Genomic DNA, 18,786 nt, shown 5'->3' on the forward strand with positions numbered 1-18,786 from the left:
CACTGGCCTGGTAACAACCTGGGACACCCTATTCACTTCTTGCAAAGTTATGTCTTTTCCTCCTGTAATGTTATATACTACCCCAGTTGCAGATTGAATTGGCACAACAAAATTGAATAACAACAAAAAATAAAATTCTTACATAATAATAAGATTTTATTCATCTCATAGAGATTTGCACTAAGAAATAACATAAATATAACTCAAGATGACTTATCATGTAAGCAGTTTATTTAGTCTCTCAAAATAAACTCAAGATGTCAATATTCATTTCAATCAAACTATGAATGAAACAAAGCTATAAGAAAACTTATCATAAAATCACGTCAAATTTCATAAATAAATTAAACAGATAAGGTAAAGTTGAATACAACATAATCTTGACCGAAGCTCGATTAGAACATCCATAAATTTTTTGTAGGTATATTTATTGTGTTTATATAAAAATAGTAACGAGAAAGGACAAAAAAATGTGAATATGTTGGTGATTTTTTTTTTTTATTAAATAAAATGTAATGAGAGTGTAATTTTTGTTTCTCGTGTGTTGTTGCTGCTTGTTGTTCAGATTTTTTTTTTCTTGCGTTTTGTGTGCAGATGTGTGTAGGTGGTGAGAGATGTGAGGTTGTTAGTGGGGTTATGGGGTATGGGAAGGAAGTGGAGGTAGTGTGATGAGTGGAAAGTTTAGGTTATTTTCTTTTTTTTAAAAATAAAATAAAATAAAATAAATTGTTGTTAACAAATAAAATATAATAATAATAGTATTAATTACTTATTTTGAATTAATAAAAATATAGAAAAGTGAAATAGCTAATATAAAAATATAATTAAGAAACATTAACTTATTCATTAAATCTAAATTAAAAAACATATATTTTTTTGTAAAATTTCTTTTTCTTTGGAAAAAATAAAATTTAGCCTAAAACATGACTCTATTTTTATTTTTATTTTTAAATTCTTTTACAATAAACCTAATAAAATAAGATAAAAGTTAAAATATTTAATTTAGATTTATAAAATATTTAAGCTCTAAAAATGGAGTAAAAATTTAGGTTCGGTAAAAAATTATATGTCTACAATTACGTTTTCATTTGATTTGATATCAAAGAATTACCCTTGAAACGTTTCTTCTCATGAAATCTGCAAGAAGTGGTGTCGACATGAGATTTTTAATTTTAATAATGGAGAATGAAGCTTGAATGTCAGATATGAAGATCAAAATCACCTTCATTATTAGATTACCCAAAAAATTGTTGATCTAGTTACATTATGATTTTGTAGAAGGTGAAGACGGTGTGGAATTAAGCTCTAGCTTCGTTCATTTGGTAGAGGAGAAGAATAACAAATCATATCTCTTTGTAGGTTGACACCGTCCTAATTTTATTTTATTTTAGCAAATAAGGGTCTCAAAGAATTTTTATTTTTTTTGGAGAGTTCTTTCCGATGGGTAATGAAATTATGGAGGAAATTGGAGGTACAGATTAAGGGCCCATTTGATCACAAATATATTTGGGAGAAACTTGAAAAAAAATTGGAAACTAGTGTTTGGCCATATAATTTGTCATTACCCCAAGTTTTCAAGTTCTAGAAAAAACTAGAATTTGGACCAAATTCGGACCAAATTCTAAATAGTTGGGAACTTTTAGAAATTCAATTACCCCAAACTTTATATTTTATAAAAAGACCCATTATTTATAGTTTTGAACTAAATTTCACTAGTTTATTGTATAAAATTTATACTGTTATAAACCTTTTTATCCGAACTTACTCTGGAAAGTCACTTCCAATTACAAGTAATAATAATAGTTTTTCGTCTATAAATCAATGGTACTTCCTTTTTATTTTCTTTCTCTTTTTGCAAATTCATATTAGTTATGTTTGTTATCATGACTTTTCACGGAATATTTTCATTACAAAAATATGATCCAAATTTACTCATAATTTTAATAATTTTTAAAATTGATAGCTATAAACCATGTTTTTATAAAAGTCAAATATTAGTCCCAAAAACTTTGCCCAAAAATATTTGAAAATTTGTGATGCTTCATTCTGCTATTACTTAATACTTTTTTTTTTTGAGAAAGGTAACATATTACTTAATACTTTTTACCCATTAATATTTTACTTCGCCTTCATCAGATTTGTTCTGCTCTGGTTATCTATGTATGTATCTCCTTCATCTTTTAGGTTTACTGTCTCTCGGTGCTTTTCGTTTGATCTCGACTTGTGTTTCTTGTTTAATCTTGCTCGAATTTATTTCATTTCTGTGCAATTTGGCCTCTTCGGATGTATATCTGTTCGTTGTATGTTTGTTTGAACTGAATTTGGGGGCTTTTTGGTTCGGAGATTTGTAATTTTGAGACCCTTATTTTTTTGGGGCTAAAGCCGCTGCTTTAGTGGTTTTAGGGTTGAACCGCCCTTGGTAGTGTTGGATTTGAGATTCTTGGAACTCTATTTTGTCAATGTTGCATGCTTCCATGCTTTTGAATCTTTATTACATCTCTCCATTAGTCAGTTGTTCCCCTTCGGCTTAACAAACCATTCCCTTTATATGCAAAGATTCTTTCCATTAGTCAGTTGTTCGCCTTCGGGTTAACGGACCATTCCCTTTTATATGCAAATAAATGGTAATTTGTGTTCTTTACAGTGTTGTCAAAGGCATGCTTAAGCCTTGAAGCGAGGGTCAAAACGTGTTGATCTCTTCACCTAGCTTAATGTATGTTTCAGTCTCGTCATCAGGGTTCTAAGGCATACTTTTCCTTGCCAATGAGCCTCTTCAGACACTAAACAATTAATATATCACTTTGTCGTAATTTTTCAATTTCTTTGTTCATATATTTGTCATTCATGCTTATAATTATTAGTCTTGGACTAAACAGATAGATATTTGTATGTTTTCTCCCATTGTGTCTCTTTTCATTAAACCCCACGGTTTATTTGCGCTTAAAGCCCTAACGGACCTTAGAGCTTTTTTGCTGTTTTTGCTTTTGATAACATTGGTTCTTTAAATGCTTCCATTTTGTTTCTAATGAAGTTGTATGGTGTATTTGGCAACCAAAAGTTGCCAGGGAACCCACCTGGCACTCGAGTAACTATATTCAATTCATTTGGTCATTGTTGTATGAAACCATTTTAAGAGCTGGAGAAGAATTTTGTGGAAAAATATTAGAGTATCTTATGTTTATGTAGGGGCGGATGCATTTTTACTGCAGCGGGTGTATGCACATGGAGTCCATATATATATATATATATTATATTGCAAAAAATATGCCTGTCAAAAAAAATGCACTGTATAAAGTTTTTATAATTATATACCTATACAAAATCCACGCCACTTTTCACAAAGGAGTAGTGGTTGGACTAATATGCTGCACCTGGTAATTCAACATCTAGGATTGACCTAAGTTTATATACGAGTTCTGGACACTTTTCTTGTCCATCTTCCTTAGATATCGAAGTTGACGAAAGGCCTCTATCCCAGAAAAATTAGCTTTCTACAATTAGTGTGATTCTCCATTCATCTGGATGAAATCAAGATACTAATGCCTCAAACTACATAAACTTCATTTTAGTTGCATTTTCTTGTCCTTTGTCACAATAGAAAGGTGTGAGATATTCCTACTAGTTATATAGCTGACTTTTGTCATGTGCCACTGTGCTAGTGTTTGTGTTTGATCCTTTTTACCTCACTAATGAGCTAAGATTTCATCATCTGAGTATTTTTTATGTTACCTTGGTGTTGGACTCTCTTCTTTCCTGTTCTATAAAACTTGTATTACACTCAGTAGCGTAATTGCCATACTATATGCAATTCATTTCCTTGCACTTCTATATGAGCTAAGATTATGACTAAGATTTCATCAGCTGAGTATTTTTTATGTGATCTTATCATTGGACTCACTTCTCTTCTGTTCTTCAAAACTTGTATTACTCTTAGTAGCATAATTGCCAATTTGTATGTGATTCATTTCCTTGCACTTTTATGTGAGCCTCCAAAGATGCATAGATTATGACCTATCTACTTAGTAACCAAGAAGATCCTATCCTACGACGCCCTAGAATTCTTGTGTGATTTGGCAATTTTATCAGGAAAATGTGCAGTCACTTTTAGACAACAACAACAATTGTGTCTCAATTTGAAACAAGTTAGGTTCAATTATATGAATCTTCACTATGCAATAGGGTAGATGATAGTGGGGACTAACAACAACAACAACATACCCAGTGCAATCCCACAAGTGGGGTTTGGGGAGGGTAGAGTGTACGCAAACCTTACCTTGGCTCAAGTGCAACTAAAAATGGGCACTAAATACACAATAATATCCTGATTAGACAACTATAGTCTATCTGTTGTAGATTTTTAATTAAATTTAGTGAGCAACACCAATTATATTATTGTTCTTCTTAGTTTATTTAAAGAGACTTGTTAGCAGAAGACTATTTTTAACCATGGTGTTTATTTGTAGACTGTTTTGCAGGCTATAGTAATTTCTTCATGGGGACTGAGGATCCAAACAACTGTCCTGCATCTGATAATCTTGAAAGAGGAATTGAAAATAGTGAAGTTGGTGCAAATGGAGACACTTCCAAACCCACTAATTTTGTTGTCAGTGAAAGCAAGGAACCTCTACAGGAAAGTGATAGTGACATGGATTTGGAGAGTGACCCTGGCTCACAAGTTGGTGTTGACTTGACTGGAACACCATCACAAGTTGGTGTTGAGTTGACAGAAACAGTTGAGATAACAGAAGAAGTAACTACGCTCGACTCTGTAGTACATGCTGAGAATGGACTTCTAAGTTTGCCTGACGGAAACAATAGTAGTAATCAGACAAAGGATCAAGATCATGTCAGCACTCAGGAGATTGGTGGTGTCAAATGTATGTTGTTTGTTTGATATTTTCTGGTTTACTTTTGCTCAATGCGTATTTTATGTCTTGTAATTCCTTATAATAGATCTTGACTTGTAAGCAATGGAATCTTTATGCCTATAGTTCCGTTTTATTTCAGTGTCGAGTTTGCATCTTTTTATTAGTTTCTTTTACTCTTTGTCTCTGTTGGTTGAGATAAATTTCTCCAAATATTGACTTTCTTTGGCAGGCTTATCTGGAGTTAAGAGACCTCGAGCAACTCTTGATGTTGAGCAACCGTCAGTGCATGTCGTTTATGATTCTTTAACAAGGTTTGACGAAAGTTCTCATGTTCTATTACATTCTTCCATTGCCACATTAAGATTATTTTTATTTGGAGTGACAAGGGGAAGTACATGAGGAGGGCTAAGGATCATTTCTCATGTTTGGTTCAAACTAAATGAGGATTAGAGGGGAATTTGTGCCCCTAGATGTCAACTTTTCCCACCTGTTTAAAATGGAATAAGAGGAAGTACATCTCATATAGTTCTGTTCCTATTATGAGAAGAGGTTAAATACATCACATAAGGGAGTAAATCAATCATCGTCTTCAGCACTTCTCTTTTCCCTTTGTTGAACCAAATGTAGAAGTCGTGATCCATTTATATTATTAAACATATATTGTTAGTAAGAATGTCATCTTTGTATTTTGTGATCCTGACGGGTTCACTTATGTTTCCAGAGAGAGCAGAAACATGCTTGAGGGGCTGCTACAACAATGGTCAGAGTGGCATGCCAAACATTATTCTTCAGCACATGTAAGCCTTTCATCTTCTTCTTATTATTTTTGATAACAGTGGTGTCTGGTCTAGCTGGTACGTATCTCAACTATTCACCGGGTTCGTGCTATTTTCCACTAGTACATGGTACGCGCACCTTGATTTTTCCCTTTCTCCACTGAGATTTGATTCACCTTTGAAGAACAACCTGGTCTTTAAGGTTTGCACCACTTCATTGACTTCTAGCCACACTCTTGGGTGCTCATGTAGGTCTTTCATCTTTGATTGCCAATTGTAGAGCTGAAAGAGAAATGATACTTTGAAATTAAAAATTGGTCAAAAAAAATAAGGCAATTCCCTTGCAGTAAGAATTTGTATTAGTTAAATTTTGACCTGGTTGCAACTCATGTTCCAATCATTTTAGTAGTTTTTTGAACTCAAAAAGCTGAGAGTAAGGCACCCTTCCAGCATATGAAAACTTTTTTTTCTGTCCATGAGGATATTCTTGCCACAATTTCTGTATTAGAAAGGCTGCCATAGTAGGATAGTGAGTTTCTTTGTGGCTAAGGGTTCCCCAGATATATGAAAGGAAGTTCTCCATGTTCAATTCCCGACACCTGTTCTATATTAGTCATCACTGCATTAGACACACCTCCAAAGTAGATGCAGCTTTTATTTTAGGTTAGCTTGGAGTCCTGAAGCTTGAGAAAACATAGTAAACTTGTCAAAGAGCAGTGTAATAGTTCATCACCCTGACAAAAAGTAGTAAGTCATCTGCTTAAGAGAGATGTGTTAGTTTTAACTTAGGACACATAGGATGGTATTTTGTATTGCCTGTCCTCAGCTAGAGTACTAAGGTTTCTGTTGAGATATTCCATGGCTATGACAAGCAGATAGGGAGACATAGGATCTCCTTGTCTCAGCCCCTTTGCTGCACTAAAATGCTCAATGGTTCGCGATGGTGATTGAATAACTGGCTGTCCTGACACAGGCATTAATATTATCCAAGTAATGAATTTTTCTGGAGAACCTAGTCCCACCTTAATTTGTTCTGTGTAAACCTATTCCACTGATTCATACGCTTTTTGAAGATCCACTTTAAGCATACATCTAGGTGAAATATGCTTTCTACTGTAATGTTTAACCAGTTCATGAGCCATGATTATGTATATCTGCTATTTTCCTCCCAGGAATGAACCCTGCCTGATTCTCACTTACAATATGAGGCATAATGTTTTCATCCTAGCAGTTAACACCTTGGAAATAATCTTGTACAAAACTGTACAACAGACTATTGGCCTGTACTCTTTGATGCTACTAGGTTGTGCAATTAATTTCCTTGTACATACTATTATGAAGGAAGAAACCCTTAACAGAAGCGTACACATTAATCTTAATCACTTGCCAAGCTTTCTTGAGGAACAAAGCGCTGTACCCATCAATTTCTTGTGCTTTGTCATCCCCTATGGAGCATAGACCATCATATATTTCCTGATCAGTGATATTTGGGATTCAGTCTTACTGGTCCCAATTATTCCTTACTTCAGCCAAGGTGATAACGATCATAGAAGCATATTGTAGAAGTAATATAAGGTCAGGGACTAATGAAATAACTAAAAGAGCAATGATTTCTTGGAGTACAACATGTCTGCCACTGCTGGTGGATTACACTTGTTAGATTTATTTATTTTTTGAGATAAGGGTAATTGTGTATTCACAAAAGTCTCCTCATCAAATGACGATGAGCATAGGTCACTTACAATCTCATCAGAGCATAAACAAAATCTACCCCTAGGGAGATTACAAATTGCCTATGAAATCAACAAAAAGTTCTATATCCCCCCTCATATCCTGTTTACACCAAAAGTATAAAAGACTAAGGCTATTCATCCTTATCTTCTCGATGTTGTTACTCTTGTCCTCAAAACATCTAGCATTCCTTTCTTTCCAGAGAGTCCACCAAATGCAAGCTGGTATTAACTCCCACCAATCTTCAGTAGAATGTCTTCTTCCTATCTCCTTCCAGCTGTCTACACTTGTTAGATATTAAGTTATGGAACAAAGCAGCAGTAGAAAAAATGTGCTGGGACTTGACTCACAAATAAGGAAGGCCCTGGATTAGATGGATTCGTGCAACATGTATCGAAGGGAGGCCACTTGAGCAGATTTCCATACCCCAGCTAGCCAGGTAGATGGTGAGGAAAATTCTGGCAACAAGAAAAGTACAAGAGTAGTGCTGAGTGAAATTCATGAGTTCTCCTCCACTAACAAGAGAAAAATCAATCAAATTCACTCTATGGGTATACTGGCATGGTCATCTTAATAATGTTGATAGGTTATTAAGATGGGGAGCAAATCTTGATCCAAATTTTGTGATGTGTGACATTGAATTGGAAACTGAAGGAGCATTTATTCATTGAGTGCGCATTTGCCAGGGAGCTTTGGAAGAGATTAGTGTAATGGCTGCAATGGGCATATAATGATACACTTGACAGCCTTCAAATGCAATAGAAGATAATCGCAAAGACTAAAGCCTCATTTGTTTTAATTAAAGATTAAGACATCTGAATTTGAGTCCACATTTGAATGATTAAGATGTTGTCTCTAGATTTGAACATTGGATCATTAATATGTTTGTTTTTCAACATTTGAATGTGCATAATTTATTTATTTGTAAGCATAGTAAATATACAACTCAAATAAAGTAACTACATATTAGAAAAATATAAATTTAATAAAACAAAAACATCTTTTGATTAAACAAATGAAACATTTATATTTGCTAGTGATAGTGGAGATGGCTTGTAGTGGTAACAACTGATATTTGTAGCTAGGAATGGTGTTGGTGATAGTTGTGACCAGCATGATGGTGGCGGTTGGTGTTAGGACTGGCGTGATAGTGGCAGTTGGTGTTGTGACTAGCGTGATGGTGGCGGTTGGTAGTGGTGGTGGTAGTTGTGATGACGAAGTTGATTGATGTTAGTAGTTGACAATGTTGATGATGGTGGTTGAAGAATGTGTGATGTGTTGGTGGTAGTTGGCGGTGGTGCTAATTGTGATGGTGGAGGTGGTGACGACCATGGCGACAGTGGTGGTGGTGATATAATTATAATAGTAGATGTGGTAGGTGGTAGTGATTGACAGTAGTGGTTGACAATGGTGGTGGTGGCAATGTTGGGTATAATTAAAACAATGGAGGTGGTAGGTGTGGTAGGACTGACATTAATGGTTGACAATTGTGGTGGTTGTGATGACAAAGCTGGTTAGTGATGGTGACCGCTGATTGTTGATAGAGTGGAGGTAAAAGTTATCCACGCAAAATACCTCTTAATGATACTAAGGCCTCATTTGCTTGCATATAATGAAGGTCTTAATCTTTAATCATTCATATCTCAGCCATTACAACCTATGTACTCTTTGTGAGAAATATACAAAGTTACTAGTTCCAAAAATAATTAAATCTCAAGTGATTTAAATTGCTGAATATTCCTAAATCTTATGTTCCTCCTTTGTAGTCTACGACAATTTGAATCCTACCTTAAGTATTCAATATTAAAAAGAAGAAGATAAATCTGGCAGTATTTTTGTTTTTTCAAAAAAAGTATATAGCTTTTTTCGTACTTATTCCCACCTTGTTGATTATAAATAATACAAACAAAACTATAGATTACAAATTGAAATATTCAAATAAATACTACCTTAGATAAGTTCATGTGCTTTAATCTATAACAGAATTATCATCTCTTTCTTTCTTTTGGTCCGAAGAGATCATCTAATTAAGTAATAAGACCAATTCCGTTAATTTTCTTCTTGTTAAGTTAACATTTGGGAACTAATTAATTATTTTAGAATTGTTAGATTAAAAAAAATATTCGGAATGGCCACCACATTTTTCAAGAGATCATCTCATTAAGTAATAGGATCAATTCCATTAATTTTCTTCTTGTTAAGTTAGCATTTGGGAACTAATTGATTATATTAGAATTGTTAGATAAAAAAAAATATTCGGAATGGCCACCACATTTTTCTATTTGGAATTTCCATATATAAAATAATTTAGTTAATTTAATTAAAGAAAGAATTGATATGAATTAAAAAAAATTTAATTGACTTTACAGTTTTAAATATTAGAGCTTTTAATATTAGTTCAAATAAGGAAAGACTTGAGAATCAAAATTTTAGTCAATTTTAAAGTCTTAAATATTAGGATTTCTTATATTTTACAAATAAGTAAAGATTTAATAGCTATAACTTTGATTAATTTCAAAGTCCTAAATCAGTGGCGGATCCAAGAATTTTGCTCTGGGGTTCAAAGTTTAAAGAAGAAGCTCAGGTGGTAAAGTAAGTGCGCGGTGAGCGTAGTAACCCCTGACATGCTCTTTGTACAAGCAACCATAGGTATTTCATTGGTTGATAAAAGTAAACACCAAACTAATCAAAGATACTGAAAGCAAAGCTACGTTGATAAAAAAAATTGTATTACATAAGTTAATTCCTAAAGGATGAAAAAGGAAGCTAGACGGGAAAGAAAATATTTACCTCAACTCACTAAATTTAGCTTACCTTATCATACCGCATTAAGCATTTCTTCCTACTTTTACCCTGCTCCATTGAACATTCTTAATATTTCTTGTGTTTGTATACTTTTATTTTGTAATGTTTTACTTTATTTTGCACTTAAAAAATTTAAATTAGTATCCATCCAAACACATGTTACTAGGAAAATCGTCAAGATTCTCTAAAAGTGTGTAAGTATAGTGTTACTAATATTATAATGCATATCAAAAGATAAATAAATGGCATCGTCATTTTTTTTAGTTCATGTAGTTCAATTTACTAGGTTAGTCATCATTTGTAAAAAAACAAATGACGATAAATCAAATAAGTTTAGTTTCCATCTCTCTAAAATATAATTGAAAAGACCCTTCGGGGTGGCCCAGTGGTTTGGGCTTGAGACTTCCATGTTGGAGGTCTCAAGTTCGAAATCCCTTGCTAGCTAACGCAAGGGGTTTGCCTCTTGGGTCGAGCTCGTCGCACCGGGCTTGCCTAGTGTGGTTACCTCTCCTATGTGGTTTGTGAGCTATTGCATAGGAGCGGGGGTTTCACCCTATGCGCACTCAAAGGGTAGCGGCTGCGGGTTTCCCTTGTCATAAAAAAAAAAGAATTGAAAAAATAGAAAAGAAATTCTATGAATTCTGTTAAATTGATATTGTTAAAAGGATATTGACGATTTTTTAGTTTCTGCATTCAAATATTTTTTTTTTCCATGTCAATTTCAAGTTTAATATAATTCATCATTTTTAAAGAGTTTATTCAAGTTAGTACATGAATTACGTTGAAATAAAATGAATAATAAATTTAATCAAAGACAAATTAGAAAAAAGAAATGGCATAAAAGAGAAAAAATGAGAAGAAGATCCAAGCCCAAAAGTTGAGCCCAATTTCATAGCATTAAAAAGGGTAAAAATAAAAAGGACTTGCTGCGCATGGGATCGAACCCATGGCGTAAGGGCAATTCTTGAACCCCTTATCCACTAAGCTAAGTTTCTCACTTGTTTGCAGAGGGTTCATTTTAATATATATACTCATTAAATCAGAATTTGGCCTTATATCTATAGTGTAATTTTCAAAGAAGGGGGCACCACCTAGATCCGCCCCTGTCCTAAATATTAGGATAATAATTACATGACAATTATTTGAGAAAAATAGTAATGACAATTTTGTATATTGAAGAATTTTAATGATGGACTAAAGTTAAATCAACATTTCTAAGGACCTTCGTGCTTTTAATATAATCTAGATGAGTCTGAATGGTGTCAAGATTCTACTACAGATCTGATTCATTTAGATCTTTTCACATCCATTAAGATGCTTTATTAAAAAATAAACAAATGGACTTAATGGGATGAGTCTTAATGAATGAATCTTAATCATTAAGATTCAGGCCTAAAAAACAAATGCACTTAATGGGCGGAATCTGAATGATTAAGATTCAAACCTCCATTAAGTGCAAATAAATGAGGCCTGAGTGCTTAAATCTGAATGTAAGCAAATGCACTCAAATACCGAAGATCTGAACCATTAAGATCCAGATGTCCATTAAGCGCAAATAAATGAGGCCTAAAGGTAGATCAAGTGATCAACCAAGGCTCAAGTTCTTAAACTAGTTTTCATAGGCACCATTCAAGCTATTTGGTCCGATTTCCGAAAGACGCATGAGTCTTTGAGTGGAGGAAAAGAGAACCAACAAGTTTAGCAAGAGAAATTGCATGTGTTTTGTAATGTTTTAGCATCACTAAAGCTTAGGAATATGCTTCACCAATGGTATTTTTTGATGTTATAGCTTTGTTGATAGATTATGGAGGTTGTGTGATTGACATTATGAGTTCGCAAGACTGTGTCTGTAGCCTTGTTATGTACTTATTGGCCAATTGGTGATTAATACGACAATTAATTACCAAAAAATATATCTTGACCTGGTTGGATTAAGGCTGGATGTCTTTGATTCTTTTCCATTGAATAAAAACTAATAAGTAATTACCTGGTGGGGGGCAGATCGCCAAAGTTAAGAGAATGTCATCCACTGTCCAGATTTTGCACCAAGGTGGAAATTAGTTTGGCATGTTTAACACGTAAGTTAAAATGGTCAAACATTGATGTTTGCTATTCTGGCATCTCTCTTTACTATTCCTAAACTGTTTACTATATTATGTTACTTATTGAGGTTTTTCTAGTAATCTTCAGTGTCTCTGTAGGTTTCATCCTGAGAATGCTGAGTCTTGTTTCTTTGATTTCAGGATTCAAGAGAACTGTTAGAATCTGGTGAAGAGACGTACTTCCCTGCTCTTCATGTTGGTTTGGAGAAACCTTCTGCAGTGGTATATTTCTATCTCTGCCGCATGTACAAATTTGAATTCTCTGTTGAGCTATTGTTACCGTTTTATTTGAGGATGCTTTTAGTTAAAAAAGTAAACAAAAGACATTTGCCTCCCACTAATTTGCACACTATTTTTTGCTTAACGCGTAAAAGTTGACTCTTATTTTGCCAGCCACCATGGGTTCCTAGAATAGACAAATCAGACTGATTTGATTTTGCTAATTGCATCTTCATTGTTAGTGAGTGGATAATTAGGGAAGAACCAGTTTATAAACCTTCCCCATCCCCCCCAAAAAAGAAAAGAGAAAGGACCTCACTTTGGCGCTGAGGCTAAGGGCAAAACAGTCTGAGCACTTCCCATTGCTTAAATATGTATTTATCAATGCTGGGCTTGTGTCTTAAGATTCTATGCGGTATTAAGTGTACAGATCATGTACAGTGTTATCACCATCTATTAGTGAGAATCATCTTCATAAAATCGTGGCATGTTCAAACGCTCAATCTTATAATAATGCTGAATGTCCAATGTTGACTGAAGAGGAGAAAATGTCCCTGCAAGGCAGATTTGAGGAGAATGAAGTTCTAAATTGCCTAAAGCTATGTGCAGCCGATAAGGCTCCTGGTCCAGATGGGTACACAATGGGTTTCTTCATCAAGTGTTGGGATGTACTGAAGAAAGACTTCATGGACACATTTCAAAACTTTTATGAGCAAGAAGTCTTCGAGAAGAGTTTCAACGCAACTTTCATTGCACTCATTCCAAAGAAAAAAGGAGCCAATGAGTTAAGGGATTACAGACCAATTAGCCTCATAGGGAGCATTTACAAAATACTCTCCAAAGTTCTCACAGAAAGATTGAAAGCTGTGATAGATAGACTGGTAGACTCACAGCAAATGGCTTTTATAAAAGGGAGACAAATTATGGATGCAGTGTTGATTGCTAATGAAGCTGTAGATTCCAGGATTAAGCAGAAGAAACCTGGCATTCTATGCAAGCTGGACATAGGAAAAGCATATGATCATGTGAATTGGAAGTACCTTCTGAAGATTTTAGAGATGATGGGATTTGGACAAAAATGGTTGAACTGGATTAGCTTCTGCATTTCTACAGTTAGCTTCTCTGTTCTGATTAATGGGTCCCCCGCAGGTTTTTTTCAAACTCAAGGAGGACTCAGGCAGGGTGATCCATTGTCCCCTTTCTTGTTCTTAATTACTATGGAGGGGCTGAATAATATGTTCAAGACAGCAAATATGAGAGGATGGGTAAAAGGTTTTGATGTGGCTAGAGAAAATACAGAAAGCTTGGAAGTGACGCATCTTCAGTATGCAGATGATACACTGATTTTTTGTGGAGTTGAGGAAGACCAACTGAAATACTTAAGGGTGATCCTGGTGCTGTTTGAAGGGGTATCCGGGTTGCACATTAACTAGATAAAAAGTTCTATGTATACTATCAATGAGGTCAACAACATAGACTTGTTAGCTTCAATCCTAAGGGGTGAAGTAGGTAGAGTATGCCATTGGGAGCAAAATCCAAGTCCTTAGAAATTTGGAATGGTGTGATAGAGAAGTGTGAGAAGCTGGCCAGATGGAAAACTCAGTACTTGTCAAGAGGGGGAAGACTGACCCTCATTAACTCAGTCCTGGATGCTCTCCCAACTTACATGCTGTCTCTATTTCCCATACCACCAGGGATCACTAAAAGACTAGACAGCATAAGAAGGAAGTTCTTGTGGCAAGGAAACAAAGAGAATAGAGGCTTTCATCTAGTTAAATGGAATGCAGTGACAACTGGAAAGAAGAATGGTGGTCTGGGAATAAAGAATATGGAGCTACGTGGCAAAGCACTCTTAATGAAGTGGTTGTGGAAATACTCAAATGAAAACCAAACACTTTGGAGAAGAGTGATAGGTGCCAAATATGAGAATGAAGATAGTTGGATGACTAAGATTGTGACCACACCTTATGGGACCAGTTTATGGAGATCCATAAGAGCCTTATGGGAGGAAGTTAAACCCAAATTCAAGATGAAAGTGGGGAATGGGAACAAGATCAAATTCTGGAAGGATGAATGGCATGAGAAAGGTAACCTGGAAACTCTTTTCCCTGATATTTACAATCTGGCAATGTTCCAACAAAGAACTATTGCAGAACTATGGACACCACAAGGGTGGAATTTCATCTTCAGGAGAGAACCAAATGACTGGGAAGTGATGAGGTTGGCAGAATTCCTCAACATGGTTGGACACTTTACTAGACTTCAGGCATATGAGGATATGCTTTGGTGGAAAGGCAACAATAGAGGAGAGTTCAAAGTGCATTCAGCTTACAGGCTGATGGATCAATCAAGCCAGCAGAGTCCCATCTGGCCTTGGAAACAAATATGGAAGTGTAGAATCCCACACAAAGTCTCATGCTTTATTTGGCTGCTAGCTAAGGAAGCTGCCCTGACTCAGGATAATGTAATGAAAAGGGGGATAACCTTATGCTCTAGGTGTTTCCTATGTGGGAAAACCTTAGAAACTGTAAACCATCTATTTCTACACTACAAATACACTCAGCAGCTTTGGAGGATTTTTTTGAGCCTTGCAGGCATATCCCGGACTATGCCTAGGAGAGTTACTGAGGCCTTGTACAGCTGGGCGGAGGCAGGTGCCCTTGCAAAAGACAGAACTAGATGGAGAATTATCCCTGCTTCAATATGGTGGGAAATCTGGAAAGAAAGGAATTCCAGATGTTTTGAAGGCATAGAAAATAGTGTGCAGGATGTTAAACTAAACTGCATTTTGTTGTTATGTTTTTGGTGTAATCAATTATACTCAAATGACACTGCCTCTATAGTTGATGTTTTAGACTCAATATAGAAATAGAGTAGGAGTGTCTAGAGTGCATTTGTCTATAAGGTTTGAGTACAACCCATGTACTTTTGTGATATAATACAACGTTACCATTTTCAAAAAAAAAAATTACTGCTCTTAATAGTTGCTTTCAAGTTATGGTGTAAATTCATGGTTGTCTGTAAGTGAAACAAATTTTCTGTAGGTATTGTTAATTATGCAATACTATTGAATTCTTATCCGACCTCTGATGGTGGCAGGTGAGCATTTCTGTTATTGAATCCAGTGTGGTATATCTACCATACTGGCTCAAATTGAGAAGAGTAGTATTGTAATTTGACTATCTTGGCTGCGTAGCATTGACTTTTTTGTTAATAGGCTGAAAAGTACTATTTTCTGTTAGACATATTGGGTGGACAAACAAGCAAGTAACAACAAGAGCGAGTTTATTCCATTGGATGGCAACTCTATTCCTCTTTATGATCGTGGATATTCATTTGCTTTGACTGCAACAGATAGTTCAACCAATGTGGAAAGGTAAGTTACCGTTTCAGTCTTCAAGTTCATTCCTAGAACACGTGTCCTATATTCCTATATTATTTCAGTTGTTAGTTTGGAGTACCATATGGGTGAGTGACACTGCAGCCAGGGTGCTCATGTTGTTTAAAAATACGGATATTAAAGGTTTATACACACACAAATTGTTGACTGTAACTAGTAAAATTCAAATATTTTCCTTTTTTTTTTTAAAGGTAAATGATATTATTAACAATGGGAATGAAAACTTCCATATACAAGAGGTAAACCCAAATAGTAGAGATTTTACTTAAAAAAACGATTCTCTACAAAAGACTCCCCTAATCATATATTTTTTTTGATAAAGACTCCCCTAATCATATATACAAGAAGGAATCCAATTATCTATACAAGAAGGAATTTCGAGGGTGCACCAAAAAGAAATCAAAGATAAAAGGCTATTTCTTAAATGTGCAAACTCATTTTTTATCCCCTCAAAGCTCTTTAGGCTGATGTGATACACAAATGTAGATGTAGTTTTTCTTAAAGAACTCTTATCCAGTTGGTCTCTACCTGTTCAACCTTATACTTGCCCTTCCTCTTTTTCTTTTCCTTCCATCTCTTAATTGCCTCTTCCTCTTTTTCTTTTCCTTCCATCTCTGCTCCTCCCCGCTGTGATAGTCTTGAAGTGTACCTCTCGTCCTCTTGTGAGCCAGATGTATTTTCCTCATCCTGTCATCTTGTTTAAACTCCTACATGATGACATCTACTGGGTGCCATTTGATTACTCCTCAATGTAGAGTGGCATGTGTTGCAGGGTCCTGCATAAGATTCGTAGAAGTCAATATCTATAGTAGCATGTGTCAATGTTAGAATGCTTCCCAGTGTAGTGTCATGTTATTCTTTTCATGTTTAGATAGTTATATGATATTATGTAATGTTAGGCTTTTCAATTGAACACAATATTTTGACCTGCATTGAAGCACTTCATTTGGATTGTGTTATTGGCAGTAGTTTTCCTCGATAGTGTAGAGATTATGCCCATAAATATCCTTGCTCGCAAATTTGATGGCACAGTTGTGTCCTTTGATGATCTGTGTTCTCTGCTTATATTCTTAATTGTCAAGGAAAACTGGAAAAGGCAATACAAATGAAGGAAGAATGTAGGGTACTGTGAGGAGATCCTTGACCTGATATTTTATGTTTACTTGGTGACAAGAATTTTGTTTGTTTGATTTTTCAGGCATAATATCTTATTATGTCTTTTGTATTGCAGAGGAATGGAAATGATTGATAGTTCCCGATGTTTCAATTGTGGTTCCTATGGCCACGCGTTGAAAGAATGCCCTAAGCCTCGTGATAATGCAGCTGTTAATAGTGCCCGTAAACAACATAAGTCCAGAAGGAATCAAAGTGCCAGTTCTCGCAATCCAACTCGATATTATCAAGATTCTCCGAGGGGAAAGTATGATGGTTTAAGACCAGGTGCCCTGGATTCGGAAACCCGAAAACTTTTGGGCCTTGGGGTGAGATTATATTCTGGATTAGCTTTCTCATGTGATCAATGATTTTACGTGTTCTGAACTGTTTTTAGTTTTTGATCCAAATGCAATTCATTCTAGTTTTGAAAGTGGTAAGACACTGGTAGCATGGTTTCTTGATTTTTATCATCAGTACTTTTCTTTTCATTTTTCAGGAGCGTGATCCACCTCCCTGGATTAATAGAATGAGGCAAATGGGATATCCACCAGGATATTTGGGTAAATAATCATATCGCGCATGCCTGTTTATATTTTGTTGGCATTCCAGTTATATTCTTAGCTTTTTGTCAAGGTGTAGTATCTGACCTCTGGTTAAACATGAGCCTTTTAACTAAATGAGTAGGTTAGGCCCAAATTAGTGAGCACCCAACTCTCTCTCTTCCCGTACTTGTATTCATCTTTTTCCTCCAGTTTTTTGGACATACCAACTTTCTTTGGTTTTTCTTCCAGAGAACAGAATGCTATTTTCAATTTTTTCAATAGCTATTGTTTATTCTACTCATAGTTTTGCAATTTACATGACATTTTTAGAAGAAGACGAGGATCAACCCTCTGGAATCACAATATTTGCTGATGAGAAAAATAAGGAAGAAACAGAGGAAGGGGAAATTCTTGATAAAAGCTTTCCAAACCCGCCTAGGAAGATGAGTGTTGATTTTCCAGGTGTAAATGCCCCAATACCTGAACATGCCGATGAAAGACGTTGGGAAGCTGCGCCTTCGAGTTCGCGCTATTCGAGAAGTTATTCACACAACCGTTATAACCATGCACAAGACTATGTCAACAGAGGGCATTATCATGAACAGCGTCGGTCTAGGGATTTTGAAGACGACGGACCTCCTGGTTGTGATCCTGGAACTAGCCCCTCGTTGTCAAGCTATTCTTACAGATATGGGGCTTATGACTCACGATATTCATCTCATAGCCCAAGGGACAGTGCTTCAATGCCAAGAAGCCCTAGTCTTGGAAGATCCTTGTCACAGAGAGAGAGGAGAAGCCCAATCGTCAAAGATGGTTCCTATCACCACAGTTTCTATGGTTCCCCTAGATAAACTCACTCTAGACAATCTGATTGAATGAAGGATCTATACTCCGATTCAGCATTGTCTTTGCCATCATTCCATCAAGTTTAATGGCATGTTTAAAGATGTACCTATTATCTCCGTATTCCCCTGCAAGTTATTGAAATATTGTACATGAGCTAGATCTGGAATGAGATTTAGTGGATATGTTTAGTTCTTATAGGAGTTGCTATACTGGAACTCCTGATCTGTTGATGTTATGTAAAATAGCAGGTGTATGATTTTCTTTCAAGTCTGTTGATACAGTTGTACGCCATTTGGCATTGCAACGTGCTTGGTCAACTACTATGTAGCTGTAACTTACTTC

The 18,786-nt window shown here is 35.5% G+C and overlaps 1 protein-coding gene across 1 annotated transcript; it reads left to right on the forward strand.

Annotated features, from left to right (window-relative positions):
• Positions 1-2,087: 2,087 nt before the first annotated feature.
• LOC125860049 (uncharacterized) lies at positions 2,088-18,786 on the forward strand. Its single transcript, XM_049539945.1, has 9 exons — positions 2,088-2,160; positions 4,464-4,877; positions 5,098-5,179; positions 5,590-5,665; positions 12,424-12,504; positions 15,744-15,877; positions 17,133-17,382; positions 17,553-17,616; positions 17,929-18,786. Exons 2-9 carry the CDS (start codon positions 4,493-4,495, stop codon positions 18,447-18,449), a joined length of 1,593 nt encoding a protein of 530 aa, XP_049395902.1. The 5' UTR covers positions 2,088-2,160; positions 4,464-4,492; the 3' UTR covers positions 18,450-18,786.

This window comes from Solanum stenotomum, chromosome 3 (assembly GCF_019186545.1).
Source record: "Solanum stenotomum isolate F172 chromosome 3, ASM1918654v1, whole genome shotgun sequence".
NCBI lineage: Eukaryota > Viridiplantae > Streptophyta > Magnoliopsida > Solanales > Solanaceae > Solanum > Solanum stenotomum.